Genomic DNA, 27,416 nt, shown 5'->3' with positions numbered 1-27,416 from the left:
CTGTCAGTCTTGTTGCTATTACCTGTCCATGCTCAGAGCCCCAATGGACTAAGTCCCCCATACACCAGAAATTGTCTTCATCCCAGACAACTTGGAGTCTGAATACAAGAGAAAGAAAACAAACAAATTGGGAGTGCCAAAAACTGAAGATGCTCCTCTAGGCACAGCTCTAGCAAGCAATCCACATCTACCAGCTCCTGAATTCTCCTTGGCACAGGTTTCTGCTCAGCAGCTGTATCATTTTTATAAATTCAACATTATTTTTCCCTCTCTCCTCTCATGCAGTCATTACAATTTTCTTTTTTTTCTCCCTTAATTTGTCTGAATTTTGTCTCCTGCCATTTCAATATTTGGGGTTATTTCCCCCATAGCTCCTCAGCCCCTAATGTTTTTTCCCCAAGACTTTCTAAGTACAAGGGCTAACAGTTTTAAGCTGAAAAGGGGGAAAATTGTCAGAAATGAGGAAGAAATTCTTTGGTATGAGGGTGCTGAGCCCCTGTGCCAGGTTTCCCAGAGAAGCTGTGGCTGCCCCATCCCTGGCAGTGTCTCAGGTCAGGTTGGATGGGGCTTGGAGCAACCTGGGCTGGTGGGAGGCGTCCCTGCCCATAGAAAGGGGTTGGGAATGGATGATCTTTAAGATCCATTCCAACCCAAACCAGTCTGGGATTCTGTGATCTGTGGAGCACTCAAGTTCTAGATCCCACCTTTCCAACACAGTCACTCTGGGGTTCAGGCAACATTTTTTCAGATGCTGAGGGGACACAAAGAGATCTGGAAGAAACCCACCTTGCATTTAGCCAGCTGGATAAATCCAAGCTGCTCCTTTTAGGGCACACCAGCTGCAGAATTGGGTGCTTCACCATTTGGGAAGGTTATTGGCTCCACCAGAGCTTGAGCTGCTGTAGGGTCATGGCTCCTGATCTATTGTCCCACTGACCTGAAAAACTCAGATATGGGAAACCTATACCCCAGAAGGAACAGATGGATATTAAACAACCAGGCTCCCCCCAAGCATGTGGGACTGATAATATTCCAAATCCATGTTCCAGGTAGGAAGTGCAAGCAAAAAGAGCATTGTTTTCAAGCTCAGGAGAGTGATTTCTCTGCATCCTTGTGCTGCTGGGCAGACCCCAGGGGTGGATGTAGGTTTCTGCCTGGATATTTCCACATGCTTTTAGATTTGGGAGGAAAAACCCTTCTTGCCATGAAGAAGCCTCAGTTTTGATGCCCTCCTTGGCATTTTTGTAGCCTCTTCAAGATCCAGCCTTACTTGGGTGTGTAAATGGCTTTCTTTGCAGCCAGCTTTGATATCAGAGGTCACTTTTTTATGTGCCTGAGCACCTGATGAAGCAATGATTCTTCTTCCCCGACATCTACCTTTTATTTCAGTCATCCACCCTCCAAATCTCCTTGAAATTTCCACATATTGAGTGTTCACCCTCTTGACCTGACCTTCTCAGCTGTTGGCCTCTGCTTGGCTTGTTTCCCTCCCATAGGCAAGTGGTGGGGAGAGCAGATCTGAGTCAGCATAAATATATTTAGGAAGCTGATAAAACTCTATTTTGAAGCCCTCTCCCTCACTGCCTTCTTCCATTCCCTGTTTTTGAGGTTTTTCAGGCCTGGTGACCACATCCAACTTCCACCCTTGTCCGCCATCAGCCTTCCTGGGGCTGTTTGCCCAATTTCATGCTCTTCTCTCCACTTATCTCCTGCCAGCTGAGGCTAGGGGTATTTCTGAACCCAGACTTTAAAAATTGGGTTTCTACCACGTGCTTGCTTCCTTCTGCTTTTTTTTTTTTTTTTTTTTTTCCCTTTAGGTCTGGCCTACCCTTTCTTGGTTATGTTTTTGGCAAGGGGGTTAACCCTCTTTTTATAAAGGACACTTTGCCTCTTCTGCTCCATCTCAGCTTCTCCAAGCTTTGCTCTTTTTTTATCTTCACCAATTGAATGAGGCCACCAATCTCAGCTTAAGCTGCTCAGGTTCAAAATAATCATAGAATCATAGAATAATTTGGGTTGGAAGGGACCTCCAAAGGTCACCCAGTCCAACCCCAGGAACACCCTCACCTAGATCAGGGTGCTCAGAGCCTCCTCAAGCCTCACCTGGAATATTTCCAGGGATGAGGTTGAATATCCCCAGGGATGAGGTTGAATATCTCCAGGGATGAGCTTGAGTATCCCCAAGGATGAGGTTAAATATCTCCAAGGATGAGACCTCAACCACCTCAGCCATTGTTCCACTGCCTTCATGGTACAGTTATTTTTCCTACCATCCAATCCAAATCTGTTTTTCTCTTATTTAAAGTTGGGTTGTGGTTTGTTTGTTGTTTTTTTTTTTCTCCTTATTAGCTGCTGCTTAGTAAGTTTTAATGCTGTGTTTTTTCTGAGTAATATGACCTTCAAAAATTAACTCAACCTCCCTGGAGGTTTTTCAAAGATTTCTAGATGTGATGCCTATGGTTTAGTGGTGGACTTGGTAGTCATAGGTCAGTGGTTGGACTCAATTTTAAAGTTGTTTTCCAACCTAAATGATTCTGGAATTAAAAGAACCTTGGATCATTTCTGTAGGTGCCTTCTGAATAAGGAACCAAACTCTTCATCCTCACCCAGATGATGCCAGTGAGAGTCATGTTGCTCAAAAACTGAATAAGGAGAAGACACTGAACCACTTCACCATCTCTGTAAGTGCAAAATGTTTCTTTTTGGTGGGTAACCTGCAGTTTGGAAACACAGAGGTCTAAAAACACAAAGTTAGAGTCCTCTCCCATTCTCAGCTGCTTTCAGGTGCTGTCCTCCCTTTTCCACTGACCCCTGATGCTTTTTCTCTCAGATCTTTGAAACTGAATCATTAGTAGCTGGTTCCTCTGCTATTGCTGGTGGTTGTTTTTTGTTGGTAATGGGGTTTTTATATGTTTGAAAGAGAAAAGATTTTTAAAAACCTTTCAGGAAGATAACTCCTGACCTGGACCACACCCTGTGGATCTGAGACAGGGGTTGTGACACCCAATACTTGTTTTTTTCTTGCATCTTCACAAGGTTTTGGCGTCTTCTGTGGACAGATCTGGTGACTAGGAATTGGAGCATGCAAATTGCTGAGATACTGAAGTTGCTGTTCCTCTGCCCACAAAAACTATGCAGCATTATGGTTCAAATCTCTTTAAAAAGGACACCTGGTACAGCAGGACAAGATATCTTGGTGGTCACCCCATAAATTGCATCTAAGCCTGAGGGCAATGACCTTCCCAATGTCTATCCCAGCTTTCAAATCTGGCTAACATGGAAAGGATTTTGCGGTTTTCTTGGAGTAGAAGCTCTGTGGTACAGGCACCTGACTTCATTTCCCTCCCCACACCTCATATCACTGCTGGGTTCCATGTGATCCCTGGGGAAGTATCTCTCTGTTCCTGGGTACCTCCCCAGCACAAAAAAGGGATTTTAATCTATCTTGAGGCCTCTATCTTCTCTTTCCTACACCAACTAAACCCCCTGGAAGAAACCCTCCTTTATTACTCAAGGTAATCTCCAGCCATCTCTTCATCTTTTTTTATGCTGAGCAGCAGGAAGAAAGAAAACCAGAGAGAAAACCCTGCCAGAGCCAAATGGGCTTCATATGGGAGGTTTAGGTTGGACATTAGAAAGAATTTCTTTACAGAGAGGGTGATCAGACATTGGAATGGGCTGCTCCAGGAAGTAGTGGATTCTCCATCCCTGGAGATATTTAAAAAGAGACTGGATGTGACACTCAGTGCCATGGTCTAGTAACTGCAGCAGTAGTGGATCAAGGGTTGGACTTGATGATCTCTGAGGTCCCTTCCAACCCAGCCAATTCTATGATTCTATGATTCTATGATATGGAGTTAATTCTTGGTTTTGCTGTTGTGCACACTGGAGAGATTACTTCTTTTTTTGCCCTCTTTTAATTCACCTCCCAACCAGCCTGGGCTTGCAGCTGGAAGTGGAAGGAGGCCCATGGTCCATAAACACTTCAGCCAAGATTAAAGGGACTCCAAAAAAGGCAGGCTATGTTGTTGCAAGGTGTTGCCAGATGAGGGGAAAAATGGATTATCCTTCAACTGGCTCAAGAGAAAGATCATATTGCAAAGCCAGACTCTGGAAACCTGGTTTTAAACAAACAAAAACTGGGTTGTGAGAGGCAAAATAAAATATCTGGTATCTTCTTCTCCTTGATAGCAAAGGGGCTGCAGATGCTGCAGTGGTTGATGCAGTTTCTTCAAGAGTTCTTGTCCTTTTTTTTTACCTGGGGTTTTAATAACTAATTCCTTCCCCTCTTTAAATATAGGGAAACTATCACTGGACACTCTTGGGAAAAGTCCCTCTGCAGCCTTCCTGGAGGTTCCCTTCAGGAATTGGAAGGCAGCTCTGAGGTCCCCATGGAGTCTTCTCTTCTCCAGGCTGAACAATCCCAGCTCCCTCAGCCTCTCCTCACAGCAGAGCTGCTCCAGCCCCTGGAGCATCTTTGTCACCTTCCTCCTTATCTCAGGCATTTAAGTTAAATCTAAAAAGTCATCTTCAGCATTTAAATTAGATAGAAAATTTTGCTGTTGCAAGGGCTGAAGAGTTGAGTGGGATTTTAATTTTATTTCATTTTTTTAAGGAAAAAGGGATAAAACCCTGAATATATAGAAACTGTTTAATTGAGTTATCATGTGTAACTTTTGGGTTTTTTTTTTTTATCATTATGTATCTTGATAGCTAGGTGGATATTCCAGCTCCACAGGAGCACGTCCTCCCAGGAAGCCACACACTCCAAAACTCATTCCAAAGTGTGTTCCTCTTCCCTTTCCTTCTTCTAAACTGCTTTCCCTACCTATCTCTGAGGTCTGAGGGCAAATCTGAACTTCTTGCAGTAGTCATTGCTTGGTTGAGGAGCTCCCTCAGGTTTTTATGCTCTATTTCATATTCATGTTTCATATCATTCATATCCTGTTTCATGTCCAAGGACAGGACCCCTCTGTGCTGGAAGGATGGCAGCACATGGTAGGAAGCACTTGGAACTCAAAGCAGAGTTTTAATAACTTGAACTTGCTGGTTTTCACCCTAAAAGCAGAGCTTAGAGCACTGTGAGACCTCCTCCAGTGTCCTCTCACCGTACCTGGGCTGTTTTTTCCAGAAGGTACAAGAAACACAGGGTTGACATCAAGTCCAGGTCCTGTGTGACAGGTGAGCATAGTTTGGAGAAGAGGATTTATCTCCAGATCTGAAAATCTGGGATGCTTCAAGATGGAAATTCCTCAGGGTAGAAACTCCTGTGCAAAACCTGTGGTTCTTGTCTCTTGACAAGTGAATGTATCAACCACAAAGTCCATAAAGCACCAAGTTCTGGCAGAAACTCTTCCAAACATGCTGGAGAACTGGTCTGAGGCCTCAGGTTTAGCCATGTCCTCCTCTGCTATAGAAAAGGGCTTTTTTTTTTTTTTTTTTTCAGGGGTTAATATGGTCTCTTATTGGCTTCTTGGTGTTTTGAAGAATAATGGACCTGATAACAACAGATGATGAGTACAAAAGGGAGGTCTTCATATGGGACCACATCCAAAACCTGACCAAAACCTGGATTTGGACCCCTCCAACCTGAACACCCCCAAACTGGAGGTGCTTGGGGAACACATCACTTGGTTCTCACCTGAAGGATCTGGTTGTGGCTGAGTGGAGTTGGTTTTACTCCAGGGACTGGTAGGAGATTGCCCTGAAGCTCTGCAGGATTAGTGAGGGATCTCAGCAGCCTTGTTGTCTTTCTGGTCTGATTCCTCAGAGGTGGAAAGAACACACTGGGGACCAGACTGCACCCAAAATTTGGGAATTCAAATCCATCACTTGCTCATCCAGCACCAGGGACTGTTCCTTCTGCAGACTTCAGTGAGGTAGGAGCTCTGATAACATTCTCCTGCTGTTGCAAAGGCTCCTGTTACCAAAATGCATGTGTCTTTTTGTTTGTCCTTGGTCAGCACTGGTCAGAGAATGGTTTGGATTGGGATCTTAAAGATCATTTTGTTCCAACCCCTTTCCATGGGCAGGGACCCCTCCCACCAGCCCAGGTTGCTCCAAGCCCCATCCAACCTGACCTGAGACACTGCCAGGGATGGGGCAGCCACAGCTTCTCTGGGAAACCTGGCACAGGGGCTCAGCACCCTCAAATTCAAGAATTTATTCCTAAAATCTCATCTCAATTTCCCCTTTTTCAGTTTGAAACTGTTCCTTCTCTTCCCATCACTTGTTAAAGTCCTTCTCCAGCTTTCCTGGAGCCCCCCTTTATGCATGGGGTTGAGAGGAGCTTTCTCTTTCTTATCCAAACTTGTGCTTGCAGACAGCTGGCTACAGGATTGCCTCCTGGGGAGCTGAGGCCACACCTGGCATGTCACAAGATGTCCCTTGGTAGCCTTCACATGCCCTGCAACGTAGTGCCCACGTTTCCTGATGATCTGCAGCGTGACTGAAGCCATCAGACTCTCAGCCACAAGCTGAAGCCAGGGCCAGCAGAAATTTTTGTCTTGAAACAGGTTTCAGCCTTGACACATCACCTTCAAGGAGGCTGGGTTGCTCCTAACATCCTTCTCCACCTCTCAAACCTCAGCAAGCAGCTCCTGCCCAGACCTGAAGCAGTTTCACCTGGAGCTGTAGGTGCAGCAAATGATGGGATGTGCTGAGGGATTGCTGGGCTGAACACCTAGGCAGGCTTTGAGCATCCTGCAGGAAAAGAGACCAGCTCAGAGCTTGGTTTTGGCAGTTTGCTGAGGAGTTTATAGCATATTTGGTGTGTCTGGCCCAGTGTGTGACCTCCAAGCTGTCCTTGAAACATCAGGCTTGACCACCAACCTCGGATCTACTTTGCTTTTTCTGTGCTAGAACCAAAGACCCTTTTTGTGGTCAGCCAAGCAGCCAAAATATTATATCTGTGATTGCTTCAGCATCATCTCCAGAGACTCTGGACAGGCAACAGGAGTCCAGGGGCCAGGAGGGAGATGCTTGGCATCTTATTTTTCAGTAGGTCACCTCAAATTGCAATGGGTACAGAGACCATCTGCAGGGTGATGGGCACTGGGAGATGGTTTGTTGGCTCCTGTGATCTTCTTTGGACCTTTTCTCCATGGGGCAGTGGAGATATTCAAAGCAAAATTCAACTGGAGCTCTTAAATCTTCAACTTGAAGGGCCTCAACTGCTCCATAGTAACAATTTTATATATATTTGATTTTTTTTTCCTTATAAGCAGAAGGAAAAAGCTAAATCAGGGCTTGCACAAAGCCAGGTTCATTTTTTTGCTTTGTTTCTTGGCTTGGTCACATTAAAGGAATGGGATGGGATGGGATGGGATGGGATGGGATGGGATGGGATGGGATGGGATGTTCTAGGCAAACTGGGAACACTGACACAAACAGGTCCCCAGGTTGTTGGAGCACCCAAATGCTGCTGAAGCTGCTGAAGGAGGTAACTCTGTAGGATGAGGAAAACCAGCTCCTGCTTCTTTCTGAAAGAAAAAAGCTTTTTTTAAAATGGAAGCTAAAAGCTGATTCAGCCAAAGGAGGGGGGGAGAAAACAACCAGACAGGAATTTAAAACAACAGTTGCTGTTGGTGAGCTGGGGAGCTGAACAAGGCACATCTTTGTTCAGAGCCCAGAATATGCAGGAATAAAATAATAAATAAAAGGGGGGCTGAATGGGGCTGACAGGCTGCATCCACTGAAGGACACTGAGGTAGTAAGAGAGAGAAATCATCCCTGGTTTACAAACAAACACTTTTTTTCCTCTGCCCACCTCCCAAGATGTAAATCTGCCCTAACCCAAGGAGTGGCTGCTTCAGTTCTCTGGGCTGCTGTGAAGCAGGGGATGGCAGTGGCTTTATCCCCTGTTTTTAAACCAAAATAATCAAATAGAGGGAGCAGAGAGCAAAGCTGTAAAACCCTTGTGAGACCCCACCAGCATGGGAAGGAGGGACAGGGTTCTTCAACTGGAATTCCCAAGCTAGGTGGAAATTTAGGGAAGGGTCTGATGGGATTGTATGGTCACCAGTTGATGGTAGCTGAGAAGCACCTAGGAGGGGAGATTTAGACTTGAGAAGAGAAAGGAATTCTTTATTCTGAGGGTGGGGAGACCCTGGGCCAGGTTTCCCAGAGAGGTGGGAGATGCCCCATCCCTGGAACCATTCCAGGTCATTCCAGGGCTCTGAGCAACCTGATCCAGTTGGAGATGTCCCTGGGGTTGGACTGGATGGCCCTGAAAGGTCCCTTCCCACCCAAACCTTCAATGATTCTATGAGGACAGTTCTCATCCCATCTTTCCTTCCCAAGTTTCTGATACAGCAGAGCCCAGGAACCACCCCAACTTATCTCAGGGACCAATCACCCCAAGGATTATGGCAGGGAGCAGGTGGGTGGCCTGGCTGGAGCAACCTCTCCTCCATCCTTCTTTATGGAAAAACCTTATCAAATCCCTTCTCTGACCTCAGCTGTGTCACTCTGGAGGTGCAGGGACATGGGAACCCACATCTACACTGCTCATCTTACCCCTGGTGTTACTGGGACCATGAGTAGGGTTTCTACTCCAAGAGAAGGAGCAACTCATCCTCAGGTCCTTCAAAAGCTGAAGATTTAGGGATGGATGGAGCCCAACTTCATGGTGGAGTGGAGTTAATAGGAGGTCAGCTGCTGCAGCTTGGCAGAAAAACCAGTGAGGAACATCAATATGGATCTCCTGGGGAGAGGAGGTGGCTCAGGGAGCCAACCCAGGATGCAGGTGCAGAAATCCAGGGGTAGGTGCAAGAGTTGTGATTCTGCAGAATTAAGTGCAAGAGTTGTCTCCTGGATGGTTTCTGGAACTTAGTGATGAAGAGCAGAGCTTGACTTTGGCTCTAGCAGCCTAGACAGGACCTGATTTTAATTACCATGGTCTTCATCAAAATGTTGTTGTGTTTTTAACGTGGAATTTTGGTAAAAGTGGAGGAGTGGAAGATTTTTTCTGGGTCTTTTCTCCTGTCCCAGTATCTTCTATTACTGTATTAGTGATGATTACCTCCAGGAGATAGTATCCATTTTAATACCATAACTCTGTTTGCTTTTTGTCCTCACTTCTCCCCCCTACTTAATACCTTGTAATAGGACTAGAAAAAAAAGGAAACATTGATTAACCAAAGACTTTTTTTCCTCTTTTCCCCCCCATTCTTCCCCTTGATTGACAACATTTCATTTTTACAGTCAGGTCCATCACTTTTCCTACCTTTCTGGCAGGTTTCACTCTGCTTATTTCTCATGGTCTCCCAGATGGGGACTTTAAGGAACACTAAAATCCTCTTATGGAGCAGCAAAAAGTTGATTGAAGATTTTAGGAGCTCCTTTTGGCTGGGTTTTGTAAAGATGCAGGAGAGAGAAGTTCATCGTGTCCTGCTAAGAGCTGTTGGCCAGAACATGGAATCATTTGAGGTCAGGGCTTTGATGTTGTTCCTGGAGCTGGCTTGGAGGCAGCATGTGGCTTGGATATCAGACAGGAATTCCAGGCCAGGAACTGAGGAGGATGGGAAGGAGAATCTTTAAACCATGGATGAAGTTGAATTTTTGATGCAATTTATGCCTCTCGCAGGAGGTCTCGTGAAGCTCCCAGCGTGTTCCTCACCCAAGCAGCTCAGCTTCTGCCACCTTCTTGAAGCTGCATCTCTCCAAAGATTGAATTCCACCAAACCTCAAGTCTGAGAGGAAAAAAAATCCCTGCAGATGTCCAATGGAAAGCAGCTGGAAGAGGTGTGCATGGGTTTTGCTGCGTTGGGTGTGCGTGTCCTCCCCAGAACTTGTGCAAAACCAGGAGAGAGCACTTGAGGCCTCTTGGTCAGGAGGAAGCTTTACAGACACAACTTGCAAAAAAACCCCAAACTTCAAGTGGCCCTGGTTTTGTAGCTTTGCTTAATGAAATCAGTCAGGCAAATGTGGAATTGTGCTGCTTCTGTCCTGAGAGTGTTCTGCCTGATGTCCCTGGGATGCTGAAGCTGCACCTCAAATTCTGGGCTCAATTCTGGGCCAAGAAGGACATTGAGGGGTTGGAGTGTGTCCAGAGAAGGGAATGGAGCTGGGGAAGGGTCTGGAGAGACCAGAGAAGTCCAGATCCTGGAGCAAAGGAGGCTGAGGGGAGACCTTCTGGCTCTCTGCAACCCCCTGAGAGGAGGTTGGAGCCAGGGGGGGGTCAGGTTCTGCTCCCAAGGAACAAGGGATGGGAGAAGAGGAATTGGGCTGGAGGTTTAGATTGGAGCTTGGGAACAATTTCTCCCTGGAAAGGGTTGTCAGGGCCTGGCCCAGGCTGCCCAGGGCAGGGCTGGAGTCCCCATCATTCCTGGAGGGATTTCAAAGCCCTGGAGATGTGGTGCTGAGGGCCATGGAGCAGTGGTGGCTTTGGCAGTGCTGGGTTAAGGGTTGGATTTGATGATCTTTAAGCTCTTTTCCAAGCAAAACAATTTTCTGATTATATCATAAAAACCATCAGGAGTGTCCTTCTCCCTTAATTTTCAGTTTCATTCACCTTCTGGTATGTGATATGGGGATGAGGGTTTCTACCATCTCTAAAGTATCCAGATGGTCTGAAATTTAGGGAGACATTTCAAGCTTTCTGATCCAACTGATGACTTGAGATCTGTTGCTGGAAGTTTCCCTCCAATGAATCATAGAATCATAGAATTGGCTGGGTTGGAAGGGACCTCAGAGATCATCAAGTCCAACCCTTGATCCACTACTGCTGCAGTTACCAGACCATGGCACTGAGTGCCACATCCAGTCTCTTTTTAAATATCTCCAGGGATGGAGAATCCACTACTTCCCTGGGCAGCCCATTCCAATGTCTGATCACTCTCTCCGTAAAGAAATTCTTTCTAATATCCAACCTAAACTTCCCCTGGCACAACTTAAGACCGTGCCCTCTTGTCTTGCTGAGAGTTGCCTGGGAAAAGAGACCAACCCCCACTTGGCTCCAACCTCCTTTCAGGTAGTTGTAGAGAGTGATGAGGTCTCCTCTGAGCCTCCTCTTCTCCAGGCTGAACAGCCCCAGCTCCCTCAGCCTCTCTTCATAGGATATGTGCTTAAGTCCCTTCACCAGCCTCCTTGCTCTTCTCTGGACCTGCTCCAGGACCTCGATATCCTTCCTGAACTGAGGGGCCCAGAACTGGACACAGGACTCGAGGTGTGGCCTCACCAGGGCTGAGTACAATTGGAATTATTATATATAATATCCAATCCAGCTTTTCCAGGGGTTTCTTTAACAGGTTATTGAAAGAACCATCAGATTTGGATCTTCTCCTTAACATCTGTGGATTTTATGGGACAGGAGGGAGATTGGTTCACTGCACTTCCTAAGCTGTATGTGGCCTTTCTTTTCAGGATTTGCTGGGATACATCTGCTTTCAACCAGAAAGAGGAGATGGAAAGCCATGTGGAAGAGAAAAAACCCAAATCCACCAGATCTGACATCAGGTTTGGGCCAAATCTTGTGTCTTTTCTTTGTCTGAGCTGGTTTGCCCATTTGCAATAATTACTTTGCAAAAAGCCTGATTTTTATTGATCCCTTTTTGTTGCATTGCAAGGCATGCCAGAAGAAAAGGATTCTGAGCCATTGCGCTTTGTATCTTCTTATTCAGTTTTGCCATAAACATCCCAACGTTTTGTGAAAGGGCTGCAGAATAACTCAGGACAGAGATGGGAGAGGGGGAAGGCAACAACCCAGTAATCAAGCAATTTTAAAAATTATCTGATTTATTTTTTTTTTTGTGCTCTAAACTTAGGTCAGCTCTGGGTCAAGCTGCTTGACCCATCCCTTTGGGCAGCATGAGGTCTCCTGAGCCTTTTTTGGTGGTTTTTTTGCATGGATTTGCAAAAGTTGCTGGATTCTTTGTGTCTGCTGCTGGGCCGGCTGGGGAGGCAGTGAGCTGGATAATTTATGTTGGAATGTCAGCATCTGAACAGGCATAAAATTACAGCTCATTGCCACAGTCTGAGGAGCAGGATCTTGGGTTTCATGGACAGCCATGGTCACCTTTCTGGGAAAGGTTTGGGTTTTGGGGGATGGTTGACAAGGTTTACCTGCTAGGGTGGTGATTGCAGCATCCTCAATCCCTAAACTCCTGGCTGATCTTTCTCTTCCCGCAATTGTTGTGGTGATTTTATTCCACCCAGGTTTTTGTTCTTAAAAATATCCACAAATGGGCCAACTAGTGAAGTTGGCAAAGGTGAAGCATTTTAAGGGGGGAAAAAAATGCTACTGAATGGAGGTGAAAGAGATCAAGGCAGGAAGTCAACAGAGAAGAAGTTTGCCCTAAGTTGTCCTTCCAGAGTCCACTGTGCTCTCTATCACGGCCAGAGAGAGCAAATAACACAAAATCTTATTTCCCCCAGCCTGAAGCAGTAGTGGTACTGCTCTGGCTGAAAGAAAACAGGATAGGAAAGAAGGTTTTGGGGGCTTGGTCATCTGGTTTTGGGAGTTTGGTCATCTGGTTTTGGGAGTTTTCCCTGCTTGAGAAGGTCTTGTAGCCAGTGGGGTGGAAGAGGTAGAGAGCAAATCCCTTTCCTGCCCCAACTGGGATTTTGTAATATTCACCCTGTAAGAAAAAAAAAATTATCCTAATAAAATCCTATCCTCACTACTAGATTAAAGTCAGAAGTAAACCTGGAGTGTTGTGTGGAGCTACAGCACAGGAGACAGAGTGCCAGGGGAGGTTGAGAAAATGAGGAAAAACATCATGAGGAAAAACTTCTTCCCTGAAAAGGTAATTAAACACTGGGCCAGGTGAATAAAGCCCCATCCCTGGAAGTGTTGAAGGATATAGTTTAGCACCAGACTAGCTTGGACTTGGTGATCTGAAAGATCTTTTCCATCCAGAATGGTTCTGTGCCTTTGCTCCATTCCTGTAGGCATTGGGGGGAGGGAAGGGAGGGGAGGGGGGAGGGGGGGAGGGGAGGGGAGGGGAGGGGAGGGGAGGGAGGGGAGGGAGGGGAGGGAGGGGAGGGAGGGAGGAGGGAGGAGGGAGGGAGGGGAGGGAGGGGAGGGAGGGGAGGGAGGGAGGGAGGGGAGGGAGGGGAGGGAGGGGAGGGAGGGGAGGGAGGGGAGGGAGGGAGGGAGGGGAGGGAAGGGAGGGAAGGGAGGGAAGGGAGGGAAGGGAGGGAAGGGAGGGAAGGAGGGAAGGAGGGAAGGGAGGGAAGGAGGGAAGGGAGGGAAGGGAGGGAAGGGAGGGAAGGGAGGGAAGGGAGGGAAGGGAGGGAAGGGAGGGAAGGGAGGGAAGGGAGGGAAGGGAGGGAAGGGAGGGAAGGGAGGGAAGGGAGGGAAGGGAGGAGGGAAGGGAAGGAAGGGAAGGAAGGGAAGGAAGGGAAGGAAGGGAAGGAAGGGAAGGAAGGGAAGGAAGGGAAGGAAGGGAAGGAAGGGGAAGGAAGGGAAGGAAGGGAAGGAAGGGAAGGAAGGAAGGGAAGGGAAGGGAAGGCAGGCTCCTTTGGCAACACAGCCCAGAGAGGACATGGAAGAAGGGTGCTGGAAAAGGGCACCTTCCTGCCAGCACCTCCCTGCCCTGCTGCTCTGCATTCATGTCCCCTTTCTGCTGCTTTGAGGGACCTGCAGGAAAGGTCCAAGCTGGCTATTGTTGTTCTGGCAAAGTGTTTGAAAGGTTGGGGTAGATCAATCCCAAGACTTCAGTAATTTTTAGAAAGCCCTTTATTTTTTTTTTTGTTTGTTTCAAGGCTTATAAAAACTGTTACCAAAAACATTTTAAAACTTTACATATGTACAATATGAGAAATAAATTATGTTAAGTCATACAAAAACCACAATATACAAACAGGGCTTTGAAAGCACTCTTTGAATATGGCACGGTGAGAAGTCAAAGACCAAAGGTGCACTCTCTTTTTTTTCCTCATAAAAAAAAAAAATCTCCAACTGTGCTTGCTTTGGTTGGATTGAATCACAGAATAATTTGGGTTGGAAGGGACCTCCAAAGGCCATCCAGTCCAACCCCCTGCAGTCAGCAGGGACACCCTCACCTACATCAGGTTGCTCAGAGCCTCCTCAAGCTTTGAATATCTCAGATATTCTCCTGAAGCTCAGCAGGAGAACTGTAGACCTCAGAAGGACTTGCTAAGTCTTCAGAACTCAGTCCACCATCTGACAACATTGTTAATTTGAGCTTGGCTTTCTGCCTGCTAACAGTTCCAGAGTAGTTACACCAAGTCTCCTTCCAGAAAGAAAAAAGAATAAAATAAACCCACAATAATCTGCTTCACCCCTGACAAGGTCCACTCTGCTGCAGCAAACAAGGCAGCTGGAAAGATGTCAAACTGGGTGCAAAGCCAAGTTCATCTGGCAGCAGGGAATCCAGCCAGGCCATGGTGGCAAGGAGGGTAGGATGGTGTCCAACTCAGATAAATACTTGTCACACACAAAATAAAAAGGTCTTAATGACACATTGGCCCTACAGCTGCATCTGGACAGAGGTGAATGTGTTCTCAGTAGTTCCAAGGACCTGGTACAGGATGCTTCATCACCTTCCTCCTCTACTCCAGTCAGAAGAGAAGCTTTGCTTCTTCTAAAGAGCTCAACCCATGGCGGAGGACAATGAGGGGGGGAGCAAGGAGCAGCTGCCACCTCCCCCCCCCCCCCCCCCCCCCCCCCCCGCACCCTCTTCTGCCCCAGGTACAAGGAGGACAGAGTGCTACCTTCTGAGGTCACAGATTTTGGTAGCAGTCAGCTACAGAACAGCTTATTTTTAAGGTAAGCAAAGGACAACTGAAGAGAAGTGGCACTGTGCTTCTTCACATCCCTCCCCTCAACCACCCCACACATTTAACCTGGGCTCTTCTCTTCTCCCCATAGTGCTACTGGGACCTACAGGAGCTCCTAGGCTTAAGTGCTGATGTTTATATTGGCAGCTCTGCTCCCAACACTCTGATGAGCTCTTGGGCTGCTTATCTTCTCAACTCCACTGGCAGGCAGACCAGAAGATCATTGCTGAGGTTTAGATCCTTGAAGATCTCATCTGGAGTCCTGGTGAAGGGGAGCAGGGCAGGAAATGCAGTGTGTACCTGTTCAAGGTAAGGTTGAATGCACCAATCAGGCTCCTTGGAGAAAGGAGAATGGAGTTTTTTAGTTATTCTAAGTCTAGGACCACAGTCCTACAAATGCTCCTCAGGGTCTTTCAGCTGATCCAAGATGGTTTGTCCTGAAGAGCTACTTGTTTTAAGTGCTATCAAGCTAGATTTTGTGCCAGAGCATCTTGCCACTTGCATTTTCAGTCTTCATGCATCTCTAAACTGCTCAGTTGTGAGTCTTTAGAGAAGTCTTCAGAGTGAATTTGACACAGATCTGGGGAAAAAAAAAACCCAAACACACAAAACAAACAAAACAGGTTATATGCAGCAGTTAAGAGAAGTCAAATAATTCCTAAGAAACTCCAGGCCACCAAGAACAGGTTTAGAGAGTATTTTTTGATAGTTTCTTCTGTCAAAGCAGCATTTTCCTCAGTAGCTACTCAGTGAGAACCTGGAGCAGACATTATGCACACCAGCAGCCTGCAAACAGAAATCCCAGCTCTCAGCCTGCTTGGATCCATTCAGGGTGGACAGATGTCTGCAGACTCAGTCTCCAGGGAGAACTAGAATTTTCCAGGGACTTGGCAGAGCTGAGCAGCAAAAGAATTGTTATCTTTAGGAGGAAGCTCAGATCTGCTCCTCCACCTCCTGCCAAAGCCCTACTCCACAAGGAAAGCAGGAAACAGTTGTGTTTTATGGGGTTCACAGAGCAGTGTATCCAAACCTTTTATTGGACCTGCAGGACCATTTACCTGATCTTGCAAGCCCAGCAGGAAGTTTTTTTGGCCCAGGGTTTTTCATTCACAGCTCCCTTACTACTGGATTGAACCCAGCGTGCTGGTTTCTGCCAAAGCTGGAACAGCCCTAGAGCTCAGGCTCAGAAACTGGAGCTGCCACCCAAGAAGGTCACACAAAGCACAACTTCCACCTTGGCTTTGCTAGCCCTGATAAGCATTTTGTCTCTGGATTAAAAGCCACAAAGCTCTAGGTTTACAAATTGACATTTAAGAGAGGCCAAAAGGTTGGGCTTCTTCAGAAGATGATGGCTTAGTCAGCTGAGCAAAGCTTCATTCAAAACATCACCAGGGGCAGTCTGAAGCAATCAAAAACTCTCATTACTGGAAGTCAGGCTCCAAGGACTGATCTGAAGTGGTTGGTAAGTTCCCCAGAGGGTTAAACAGGGCAACATGCCGAGTTTGGACGCTCTTGGACCAGCAGAGATGAGCAGAGCTGGAGATGAAGAGGGAGGAGTCAGCCCTGGAACACCCTTGGCAAGTCCTCAGCTGCTGTAGCTGAGCTCAGACTTGAATCAAGAGGTTTCTTGGCAGCTCCAGACCTTTTCCCACACTTAAAGGATCTTTGAGGACAATCCCTGGACTCCCAGCTCCCCCTTGTTTTACAGGGCACTTAACAGATGCCTCCAACTACCTCTCCACTAGTGCACAGATTTTGGGTGTTGGTAGCACCTCACTTTTAGCATCTACCCTGGTGGCAAGCAAATGGGGTCTTTAGGCTCAGGGATTGTGTTACACCAGTTTGGTGCTAAGTATGTCAAGCTACAGGGTGACAAACAGATCAGAAGTGAGGATAATATCACCTGGTTAGTGAGAGTTAAGGCACACATGAACATTAAGTCTAGTAGCTGGAGATCTTAGGCTAGAATTTATCAATTTTTTAAAAAAGTTAGTGATTCCAGGAGTCTAAATAAAGAAATAAAACTGGCTCCACAACCCCAGGAATAAGAGCTGATTTCCCCTTACCTTTTATGCCAATCCTCCGTGCACTTGACAAACCAGAGATCTTTACCAGGAGCTATACTGGTGAGCTGGAGATCCTCCACACAGAAAGCAAACCTAGGAGGAGGAATCAGGAGTCAAGAGAAGGTATTTTTTGTTTCCAGGAGCAATAAATAGTGTGGCATATGGACTGCAATCAAGTTGGTCAGTTTAAGTCCTTCCTGTGGAGCACATTAGGCTGTTCAACAGCTGGTTTATCTCCTACTTTAATATTTTTTGGGGGGGATCTTTGCTTCTCCTACCCCTGCATTTCACAGGATGCAGAAATTAGGATGCCAAAACCTGGCAGATGGTAAGAGAGGCTTATTTAGAGCTCCAAGAAAGATGGGAAGTTACCAGTATCTACTCCTGAGCTCCAACAGATCTGGGTTACCTTCAGAAAAACATGAACAAAAGATTTGGGACCCTGGGGCTCCACACTTGGCACCTTTCCAGCTCCTTGGTTGCTCAGGCAGCTCAGAAGGAGTAATCTAGTGTTTAAGGAGTTGGTGTCACCATGTCACCAGCTGTGTTTTGAGGTCAAGCTGGTTGCGCCAGATCACATAACAGTGCCCATTGATGTGTCACTTTTGGGCTCTGTCACTGCTTTAACCCTTCAGGTACCATCCAAACCATCTTGAAGTCAGCTAATTTAGCTCCCAGGGGCAGGCAGGGAAGTGCCAGAGGAGCCAAATAAAGCAAAATACTGTCCCCAAATGTCCTCTGCAGTGACTGGGTTTGCTTCAAGCCCAGTAGCCCACCCCCCAAACACCACGAGGAAGCACTGAAAATGAAAAGGCAGTTCAGGCTCCTAACTAACTTCAAACCCCTCATTTTTCTGAGCATTTCTCCTTTGGGTTGAGGTTCCAAGCAGCCCAGCCCAATTCCTACCTCTGTTGTGTTTCCCCAGATTTCACCCGGATGCGTCTGATGTGCAGTTCCTGGGGAGACTTCACAGGTCTGTACCAGTATCTCTTCAACTCCTTCCATAATTCATACCATGACTGAGATGTTCCCTCCCAGGTGAGTTTGATTTTTAAAAGTTCACCCATGTCCTCTTCTGTATAAACCAGGAAGGTGTTAGTTGTATTTAGACCAATTTGATCGAGCCTGAAAGACAAAGGAGGGAGAATCAACATTTGTCTCATGGAACCAGGCCAGGTGCTCCTTCATTCCACGCAAGGAGATAAACAGAACCCTTTGGAGCTTATCAAGTGCTCCATGGTCAACTGCCACCTCTTAATTACTGATTACACTCAAGAAAGTCAGTTTGGATAGCTGGGGCCATACAGTGCATCCTGTAGCTGGCTCAGCCAGCCTTCCATAGCTCCAAGGTGAAGTTCATGCTTTGTGTTCCCTCTGGGAAGACGGGAAAGGAGGGCAGCAATGCCTCCAGAGATAGGGGTGCTTCTAGATTTTAGCCAAATGATAGAGGGGAAAAGTAAAAATACTTCAGCAATGAGCTCTGAAGGTTAATATGGAGAGGACTGGGGACATCAAATTGCTCTCTCAGCAATAAATCATAATTAAGTTATTCAAAGGGTTTTTTGAATAGCGATGAAGGGAGGCTGCTGAGCTCAAGTAGTGTTAGCAGAGGAAAAAAAGAGTGGTGCCACCTTGTCTGGTCCCTTAGGTGAGGTGAACACAGCACCACAACTTACATTTCTAGAGCAAGAGGTTCAGAATCTCCATTGGTGCCATGAAGGGTGACAGAGAAAGTGGGGTCAGCCTCTCCCAAGCTCTTGTAGCTGAAGACATGCATTTTCATCTGATAATGGTAGACTGGAAAGAAGGAGAGCACAGGTGGAATGAGCTTTGCCAAGAGACAACAAAGGCTTGATCCTCAGGTACTGAGATGTCAGGGCTCCCATTTCCTGCCCTTATTAATTAGGGAGGTGACACTTGGACAATAGCAGGGCCACACTGGGGAGGGCTCCCACACCTTACACTGCTCTAAGGTTGGGGAGGTTTGCAAGCAGGACATGTAAGCCACACTTCCATTCAAAAGGCAGAGTGTCCTTAAGACCAAAATCACAGAATTCCAGACTTAAGTGACCTGAAAACTCACCCAGTTCCACCCCTTTTCCATGGGCAGGGACACCTCCCAGCAGCCCAGGTTGCTCCAAGCCCCATCCAACCTGACCTGAGACACTGCCAGGGATGGGGCAGCCACAGCTTCTCTGGGAAACCTGGCACAGGGGCTCAGCACCCTCAAATTCAAGGATTTGTTCTTAAGATCCAATACAAATCTCCCCTCTTCCAGTTTAAAACCATTCCCCTTCATCCCATCCCTCCCTGCCCTTGTCCCAAGTCCCTCCCCAGCTTTCCTGGAGCCCCTTCAGGCACTGGAAGGTGCTCTAAGGTCTCCCTTCTCTCCTCCAGGCTGAACACCCCCAACTCGCCACCCTCCCAGCAAAGCCTTCATTCCTAAGATCTCATCTCCATCACCCCTCTTCCAGCTCAAAACCACCCCACTGATTTTTCCAGGAGCAAGGAGCCATGAGAACCCCCAAGGACAACCCCACAGCCAGCTCTGGGTGACACACTGCTGCCTGGAGGTGACACCACCTCTCCACCTTCCCCAAAAGTGACTTTGGGAGCCTACTTTTAGAGCCTCATCAGAGAGGGCAGAGCTTACCTTTGAAGGGCATGTCAGCTCTGGTTTTTAGGTACATTTTGCTGTTCCTTCTGCTCCGGGTCTTGCGGGCATTGTAGCCGATGCTGTTGCAGCGGTTCTTGCGGCAGCTCAGACAAATCCCCTTCTTGAAGCGACTGGAATCAGTGCACTGGAAGGCAAAGCTCTGCTTGTCCTGGTTCACCAAGGAGTCCACAAAAAGGTGCACGGATCTCTCGTGTTCACATTTCACAACTTCCCCAATGGCTAAAGAAGCAGAGGTGGAAAGGGGAGAGGTTTTTGTTTAGCACACCGGCAGATGGAAGCGAGCCGCAGGTTTTTAGAGCCCAAAATGATCTGAGAGTGGCCCAACTGGAATGGTTTTCAAACAGTAGCAATGCATGAAGATGCTTCAAGACTTCTCATTTGCCCTGGTGAGACCTCACCTGCAGTACTGGGTCCAGCTTTGGAGCCCCCAACTCAAAAAGGACAATGGAGTTCTTGGAACATGTCCAGAGTAGGCCAGAAAAATGCTCAGAGAGCTGCAACACCTCTCAGGTCTTAAAAGGTGAGATTATTTCTTATATTTGTGCTGTGTAATTGAAGACTTTGGGCTGTGAAATGAATACTTTAGTGAGATGCTCGGTCCCTGCCATCAAATTTCAAGGTGATTGCAAAACTTCAATTTAACAGGTTGAGGGAGTTGGGGTTGTTCAGCCTGGAGAAGAGAAAGCTGCAGGGAGACCTTAGAGCACCTTCCAGTGCCTGAAGGGGCTCAAGAAAGCTGGGGGAGGGCTTTGGACAAGGGCCTGGAGGGATGGGATGAGGGGGAAAGGTTTTAAGCTGGAAGAGGGGAGATTTAGGTTGGACATAAGGAGAAAATTCTTTAGAGTGAGGGTGGTGAGACCCTGGAACAGGTTTCCCAGAGAAGTTGAGGAAGCTCCATCCCTGGCAGTGTCTCAGGTCAGGTTGGATGGGGCTTGGAGCAACCTGGGCTGGTGGGAGGTGTCCCTGCCCATGGAAAGGGCTTGGGAATGGATGATTTTTCAGGTCCCTTCCACCCCAAACCATTCCATGATTCTAGGATTCATTTAGTGTCTACTATAAAAATAAGATGAAAAGAGGATTTTAGAGCCAACAGTATAATGACCACTGTTTACAATCAGTTATTAAGGAGAACATGCTACTTCAGAGTTAAAAGCAGGTCTAGTTTCTAGCAACTAACTCCAGCAATACAGGCAGTTTCAAAGGAAAAGAAATAGTTTCTTCTGCCCTTGTAAACCAGACCAACCCCCAGCTTCAACCCAAGTCTCTGTGTGGAGTCTACACTGAGCAGAGGCAAAGCAAGGGGTGAGAACTTACTCCCATAAGCAATTGCTCCCAGGACATCACTTAATCCACAGCCAGGCTGGAAGTCTCCCCCGTTGGGGTAGATGTCAACGTGGCCCACAGGCATCTGGATCCCAATGCTAACACCCAGTGTTTCCCTGGTGTAGGTGTGCAGGACATCCACAAAGTTGGCATCATCAGGGGACAGGCGCTTGCTGGGCTCCACTCCTTCAAACATGGGGCCAGCTGGATCCAAGCCTGGTGGTAGAGACAGATTCCAGGTAAGAAACTGGATTATTCCATGCAGAACATAGCCAGGAACTACCAGCCCTCCCAACCCAGGCAGTCCCTGCTTCACTGCAGATGCTGTCCCTGAAGATGTATCCCACTGAGGGACAAAATAAAGACATCCCACACCCCTTTTGGTGTAAAACAACCCAGTGGGAGCACCAGTTTGCTCCACAGGGATGGTCTCAGCTTGCCTGTTGGAAGCAGTGGGTCTGTGCAGGTGTCCTAAGACCAGCAGAGGTCAAGCACCCCTCAGAGACTGTCAGAAATGCTGTCCTGGCAACATTTCACCTATTTTCAGACTGGACAAATGGAGGGATTAATCCAAGTTGAAGCAGCAGCCAGGTCATCCCTGCATCTGAGATCCCATGGTGGGTTTGGGATGCTCTGTTCAACCTCTGAACCTCCCCTCCAAGCTGAAACTGTGCTCCTGAGACATTCCCCAATTTGTTTGTTTTTTTTTTTCTTGCTTAACCAAATACAAATTTTAACGACTAAAATTCTGAGGAATTCTCACCTCCAGTGTCATCTGAACATTTAATGCAACCCCTTGTACCATGCCCTAAGTTCTCATGGGTTGAATCCAGCTTTCCTCTGGAGTCAGAGTTTTCTTTTCAAGATGTTTTCAGAATGAGGGGGGTGTGGAATTGTTGGTCTTCTTTTGACCAAGCATCCCCCATAGGACAGACTGCACCCAAGAGCTCTCACTTCATTAATTTATCACTGAGTGATTTGGCTAGGAAGAGCTTGAGCTGGACATTATTTTAAATTAAATTTGGGTTCAAAACTACTCCAGGACAGGTTCTCCTCTTAAAGGTTTTTCACTGAAACCCCTGCAAAATTTGGGCTTCAAAATTAAAATACTTTCTCATTTTGATGAGACCCACGTTCCCCACAGGTAGGAAACATCATTTCTGACTGAGAAAATGCAAATCAACACCAGAGGAAGTGGAGCCTCTTTAGGGAAACTCTCTGCTGCCAAGGAAAGGTAAGAGAGATGGCTTCAAAAGCCACTTGCCTGTAATTCTGCCAATTGTCCCATGGACATGGTTACCAGCAAAGCCAGCAACGTGGGCACCCAGGCTGTACCCAATCAGGTGGACATTCTCCAGCTGGAAGTGTTGGTTCTCCTGCAAGGAGAAAAAAAAATAATACAGGATTATCTCTCCCCTGTCCTTGACGGCATCTGCTTTTATCCAGGACTGTAAGGTATCCAATTCTAAGAACAGATCGGAGGGAGGGGGGCAGGCAGGCAAGTTTTGTTCTTTATTCCATCCAGACAAGTCCAAATTAAATGGTTTGGATGGCACTCGTGGCTTTTCCCCAACCACACTACTCGGCTCCCAAGCCCAATTACAATATTCTTTATTTAAACACCATCTGGAGCAGCCTTTCCCCAGGGAGCTGCCAACAGAGCTCTGCCTGTGGCCTCAAGTGCCAAGTGGAGCACCATGGGCTTTTCCTTCCCCTTCTCTTGCCAAGCTGACTATGAATGCCCAAGTTGTGAGTTCAGGCTGCTCAGACAGGAGGAAGGGCTCCAAATGTGAAAGTCCGCTTCAACATCACACTGAGGAGCCACATCTCAAGGGAAAAATTGGATTGCATATTAAGAAAAATTTCTTTACTGAAAGAGTGGAGAAGCACTGGCCCAGGAGTCCCCATCATTCCTGGAGGGATTTCAAAGCCCTGGAGATGTGGTGCTAAGGGACATGGGGCAGGGGTGGCCTTGGCAGTGCTGGGTTAAGGGTCGGATTTGATGATCTCCAAGGTTTTTTTCCAACCCCAATGATTGTGTGACTCTCTGAAGACCCTGATGAGATCCCTCCAAGTGTAACTGTGCTCAGAGCCACTCCAGACCCAACAGCAGAGGCTGCAGAGCTCAGGGTGGCACAGCAAGCTCAGGACCCCCATGGGGACAGGTGACATCTCCTAACCCTACACTGACCCTTTAGAGGAGGTTTAGGTTGGAGCTAGGGAACAATTTCTCCCTGGAAAGGGTTGTCAGGGCCTGGAGTCCCCATCCCTGGAGGGATCTCAAATCAGTGGTCCAGCTCCTGACTGGGTGACAGGGTGGCTGATGGCCATGGGAGCTGGAGGAGTGAAATAAAGAGAGAGAAAGAGAGCTGGGGAAGGGTCTGGAGCAGAAGTCTGCCCAGGAGCAGCTGAGGGAGCTGGGGGTGTTGATCCTGGAGCAAAGGAGGCTGAGGGGAGACCTTCTGGCTCTCTGCAACCCCCTGAGAGGAGGTTGGAGCCAGGGGGGGTTGGGTTCTGCTCCCAAGGAACAAGGGATGGGAGAAGAGGAATTGGGCTGGAGGTTTAGATTGGAGCTTGGGAACAATTTCTCCCTGGAAAGGGTTGTCAGGGCCTGGCCCAGGCTGCCCAGGGCAGGGCTGGAGTCCCCATCATTCCTGGAGGGATTTCAAAGCCCTGGAGATGTGGTGCTGAGGGACATGGGGCAGTGGTGGGTTAAGGGTTGGACTGGGTGATCTTCAGTGTCTTTTCCAACCAAAAATAAAATCTTTAAATGGGCCAAACCCTGCTTGTGCTGGGTTTGAGTTCCCACCATGGTGTTGTTGGGTTGATCATCTTGGAGATCTTAATGATTCCTGACTCTATGAAAGAGCCTCAGCACCTGCTCATGCTGGGTTTGTGTTCCCACCTTGGTGGTGTTGGGTTGATCTTGGAGATCTTAATGATTTTTTATTCTATGAAAGAGCCTCAGCACTTGCTCAGTGGAGGCCCCACCTTCTCCAGCAGCCATGGCCCCAGCAAGCCTGGGGCATTGGATTACAGCAGGGCTTCAGTGCTGGTGTGGCCTCCCTCCCCTTGTACAACAATCCCTGGTGGAGAATGACAACAACCTGGAAGCCAGGTTACCTGCAACCAGTCCAGCAGCCTGGCAATGTTCCTTCCAACCACCTGGGTGTTGTTGACAGCATCTGTGTAGAGCTGGTGGGCAAGAGGCAGCCAATCCACCACCACCACGTTGGCATCCTTCTCCCTCTCCTGAAGAGCAGACACCAAGCTGCCCAGCCAGGTTTCAAACATGCCACTCATCTAAAAAGAGGTTCAGGTGTTGAGTTCCCAAATCACACATTCCCCCCCTCCTCCCACCCCACTCAGGTTAAGCTATTTGCATCTTATTTACATAGTCTGCCCCAGCTGGATGCTGCTCCTCTGAGAGCCCCACTTAATTCTCAGCCCTGCTCTGCTGGAGTAAGAAAAACAGGTTTAGGGAAGCTCTGGGTGTCATTACTGCTTCACCTTTCAAAGCAGGAGGGAGAGGCATTTATCCCCTGCCACCTTATCCCTCTCTTTCTCTAGGGGTTCAGAAATTCTGATGGATTGCAGAATTATTTCCCTGGGCCTGGCACTGCCCTTTGCATTAGCCCTGGGAGGGTTGATAAATCCCGTCCTGTGCCACTCTCTCAGCTCTTATCACATGCAGAAGAAGAAAAGTTTGATAAAAGTCTCTTTCTGCCCTCAGTTTCTTTATCGAGGAGACCAAGCAGCAGGAAAATGCTGTGGACACCCACCTAAAGTGACAAAGTCTGCAATGTGTGTCACAGCCCCAGTGCCACCTGCAGTTAGAGGATCATGGAATAGGTTGTAAGACACCTTCAAGCCCATCCATTAGGATCCATTTTGTTCCAACCCCTTTCCACGGGCAGGGACATCTCCCACCAGCCCAGGTTGCTCCAAGCCCACATCTCAAGTGCCCTTCACCAGGGTCCTGTGTGACAGCTCTGAAGTGACCTTGAGCAGTTGGGAAGGAGCTGGGGGATTTCACCAAGTCCTTAAGTAGGACCCTCTCTGCCCCTGGGACACCAGGAACACCAGGAAACCCCCCTAAAAAGCCACAGTGTTCCAAACATGCCAAGTTGTCCCCATTCCCACATATTCCATGTGGGATGCTGGCTGGGCTGGAGCCAGGCTGAGAGAGTTGGGGTTGTTCAGCCTGGAGAAGAGAAGGCTGCAGGGAGACCTTAGAGCACCTTCCAGTGCCTGAAGGGGCTCCAAGAAAGCTGGGGAGGGACTTGGGACAAGGGCAAGGAGGGATGGGATGAGGGGCAACAGTTTCAAGCTGAAAGAAGGGAGATAGACATGAGGTATTAGGAGGAAATTCTTTGGTGTGAGGCTCAAAAGGATTCATAAATCCACCTTTACCCATGGGTTCAAATCAAGCTCATATTCCATCCTGGAGAAGAGGAGGCTCCCAGGTGAGCTCAGAGCAACCTTCCAATATCTGAAGGGGCTACAAGAAAGCTGGGGGAGGACTTTGGACACGGGGGTAGGGAGAGGACAAGAGAAATGGGTTAAAACTTGAAGAGGGGAGATTGAGGTTGGATGCTCTCCAAGCATCCCCTGGATCCTCCCCGGACTTCCCCGTACTCACAGTCCAGCCGTGGATGATGAAGAAGGTCTTGGCAGTCAGGTTGAACTTGCAATCCTCCAGACCTTCCCGGTGCCCGATAGTGAGCGGGCACCCATCCTCCTCGGCGTGTGGCGAGGAGCGGAGGCTGAACCTCACCTGGGGTTTGAGTGTCGGCGGCACAGGCTCCTCCCGCCTCTCCGCCACGGGGGGGGTAGGGGCGGCATCTGCAAAAACTAAGGAAGGAGGAGAAGGAAGGGCGAGCTGAGCCAGGGGAGAACCTCCTGGACAAACCCCTGGTACTGGTACCACCCTTCCCCTCAGCCCATTCCCACCTCCTGCCGGCAACGCGGCCACCGCCGCCAGGTAGCAGCAGCTCACGCCGGTGCAGAGCAGGAGGATGAACCTCCTCATGGCGCGGAAGGACAGTAAGGGAGACAGCCACCCTCAGAGACAGAGGAACAGGAAACGCTCAGCGCGGCGAGGAGGGCGCGGAGCCACTTTAAGGAGCAGCGAGGGGGCGTGGCCAGTGGCCCGATGGGGCGTGGTCTGGCGGGAGCGCGGCCGCCATTGGTCACACCTTCCGCTGACGTCACGGGAGGGCTTTGAATTGAAGGGAGGGCGGGAGAGCGGGGTGGGGTGTGTGCGGTCACGCGGGGGGACGGGGGCGCCCGCGCCGCGCGAGAGCCCCTGGGGACGGGACGGGAGGGGACAGGACAGGACACGACACGACACACCCGGGGGGGTCCCCGTGGATCTGTCACACTGGGGGGGGATGGGGGCATGTGGGGGGGTCTGAGCCTTGGAAGGTCCCCAGGGCGGGGGCGGGACACGTGGAGGGGGAGGGTGTTTAGGGGGTCCCCAGATCTGTCACCCTGGGGGGACATGGGGGGGCTGAGCCCCGGGGGTCCCCAGGGTGACAGCCCTTGGGGGGAAGGAATAAGCTGGGAAGGGGGGGGATTGCGTTTAGGGGGTCCCCAGATCTGTCACCCTAGGGGGACATGGGAGGGGGGTTGAGCCCCGGGAGGGGAGGGATAAATCTGGAGGGGGGGTTGAGTTTAGGGGGTCCCCAGCCTTGTCACTAAGGGGGGGTGAGTTTAGGGGGTCCCCAGCACTGTCACCCCAAGCGCAGGGGAGGGGATTGAGGGGGGTGGGTGAGCCCCGAGGGTCCCCAGTGCTTTCACCCTGTTGTTGTGGGGGGGTGAACCCCAGGGGTCCCCAATGGTGTGACTCTGGGGGGGCCACTGGAGGGTAGGTGAGCCCAAGGCTGCCACCCCAAGGAGTCAAGGTGGGGTGGGTGAGCCCCAGGGGTCCTCAGTGGTCTTACCATGGGAGGAGACATTGGGGGGGGGTCCCCAAGTGCTGTCCCCAAAATTCCCATGCCCACCACCCTGGGGGGGAGGCTGTTGGTCCCACTCCCCCCCTGGGGACCCTTGTTCTGTGCTGGTTGGGGTGCTCATGGTCCATTGGTGCCTCCTGAAGCTTTGCAAAGAGTTTTGAACCCCCTGTTGTAAAATATTGACCTTTTATTCCTCTTTTTTCTTGCTTATGGTTTTATCACTTGCTGATTGCTAAGAAGATATTTTATTTGGTTGCTGTCACCTCAAACAGTTTGGGTAGGAAGGGACCTTTCAAGGCCATCCAGACCAACCCCTGGGACATCTCCAACTGGATCAGGTTGCTCAGAGCCCTGGAATGACCTGGAATGGTTCCAGGGATGGGGCATGTGGTGTAAGGAGGTGATGCTTCAGGATGTGGGGCTTTCCTGATCTCTTTTTTTTTCTTGCTTATTCTTGCAGAATCAAAAAAGGTGGATGTGGGTGATGGACAGAGCTGAGGAGAAGAGCAAAGCCCCAAACCAGTCAGCAGCAAGGAAAATGATGGGACGATGAATCTGACATTCCAGCAGCACCTTCCCAGAACTCTGAGGTGGTTCCCTATGAGTCTTGATCAACCCCACTGCCTCCTGACTCCATGTGGGTTGGTG

General features: G+C 48.7%; 1 protein-coding gene across 1 annotated transcript; it reads right to left on the bottom strand.

Moving 5' to 3' along the window:
- Nucleotides 1-14,928: 14,928 nt before the first annotated feature.
- On the bottom strand, nucleotides 14,929-25,848 carry LOC103527964 (endothelial lipase-like). Its single transcript, XM_030468318.1, has 10 exons — nucleotides 25,765-25,848; nucleotides 25,454-25,656; nucleotides 23,935-24,114; nucleotides 22,076-22,187; nucleotides 20,803-21,027; nucleotides 19,465-19,707; nucleotides 18,488-18,608; nucleotides 17,718-17,936; nucleotides 16,812-16,904; nucleotides 14,929-15,007 (listed from the first exon to the last, which is right to left on the bottom strand). Exons 1-10 carry the CDS (start codon nucleotides 25,841-25,843, stop codon nucleotides 14,929-14,931), a joined length of 1,554 nt encoding a protein of 517 aa, XP_030324178.1. The 5' UTR covers nucleotides 25,844-25,848.
- Between the last annotated feature and the right edge of the window lie 1,568 nt (nucleotides 25,849-27,416).

This window comes from Calypte anna, chromosome W (assembly GCF_003957555.1).
Source record: "Calypte anna isolate BGI_N300 chromosome W, bCalAnn1_v1.p, whole genome shotgun sequence".
NCBI classification, from domain to species: Eukaryota; Metazoa; Chordata; class Aves; order Apodiformes; family Trochilidae; genus Calypte; species Calypte anna.
The sequence above is the reverse complement of the archived record's forward strand: the minus strand, read 5'-3'. Positions and strand labels throughout refer to the sequence as shown.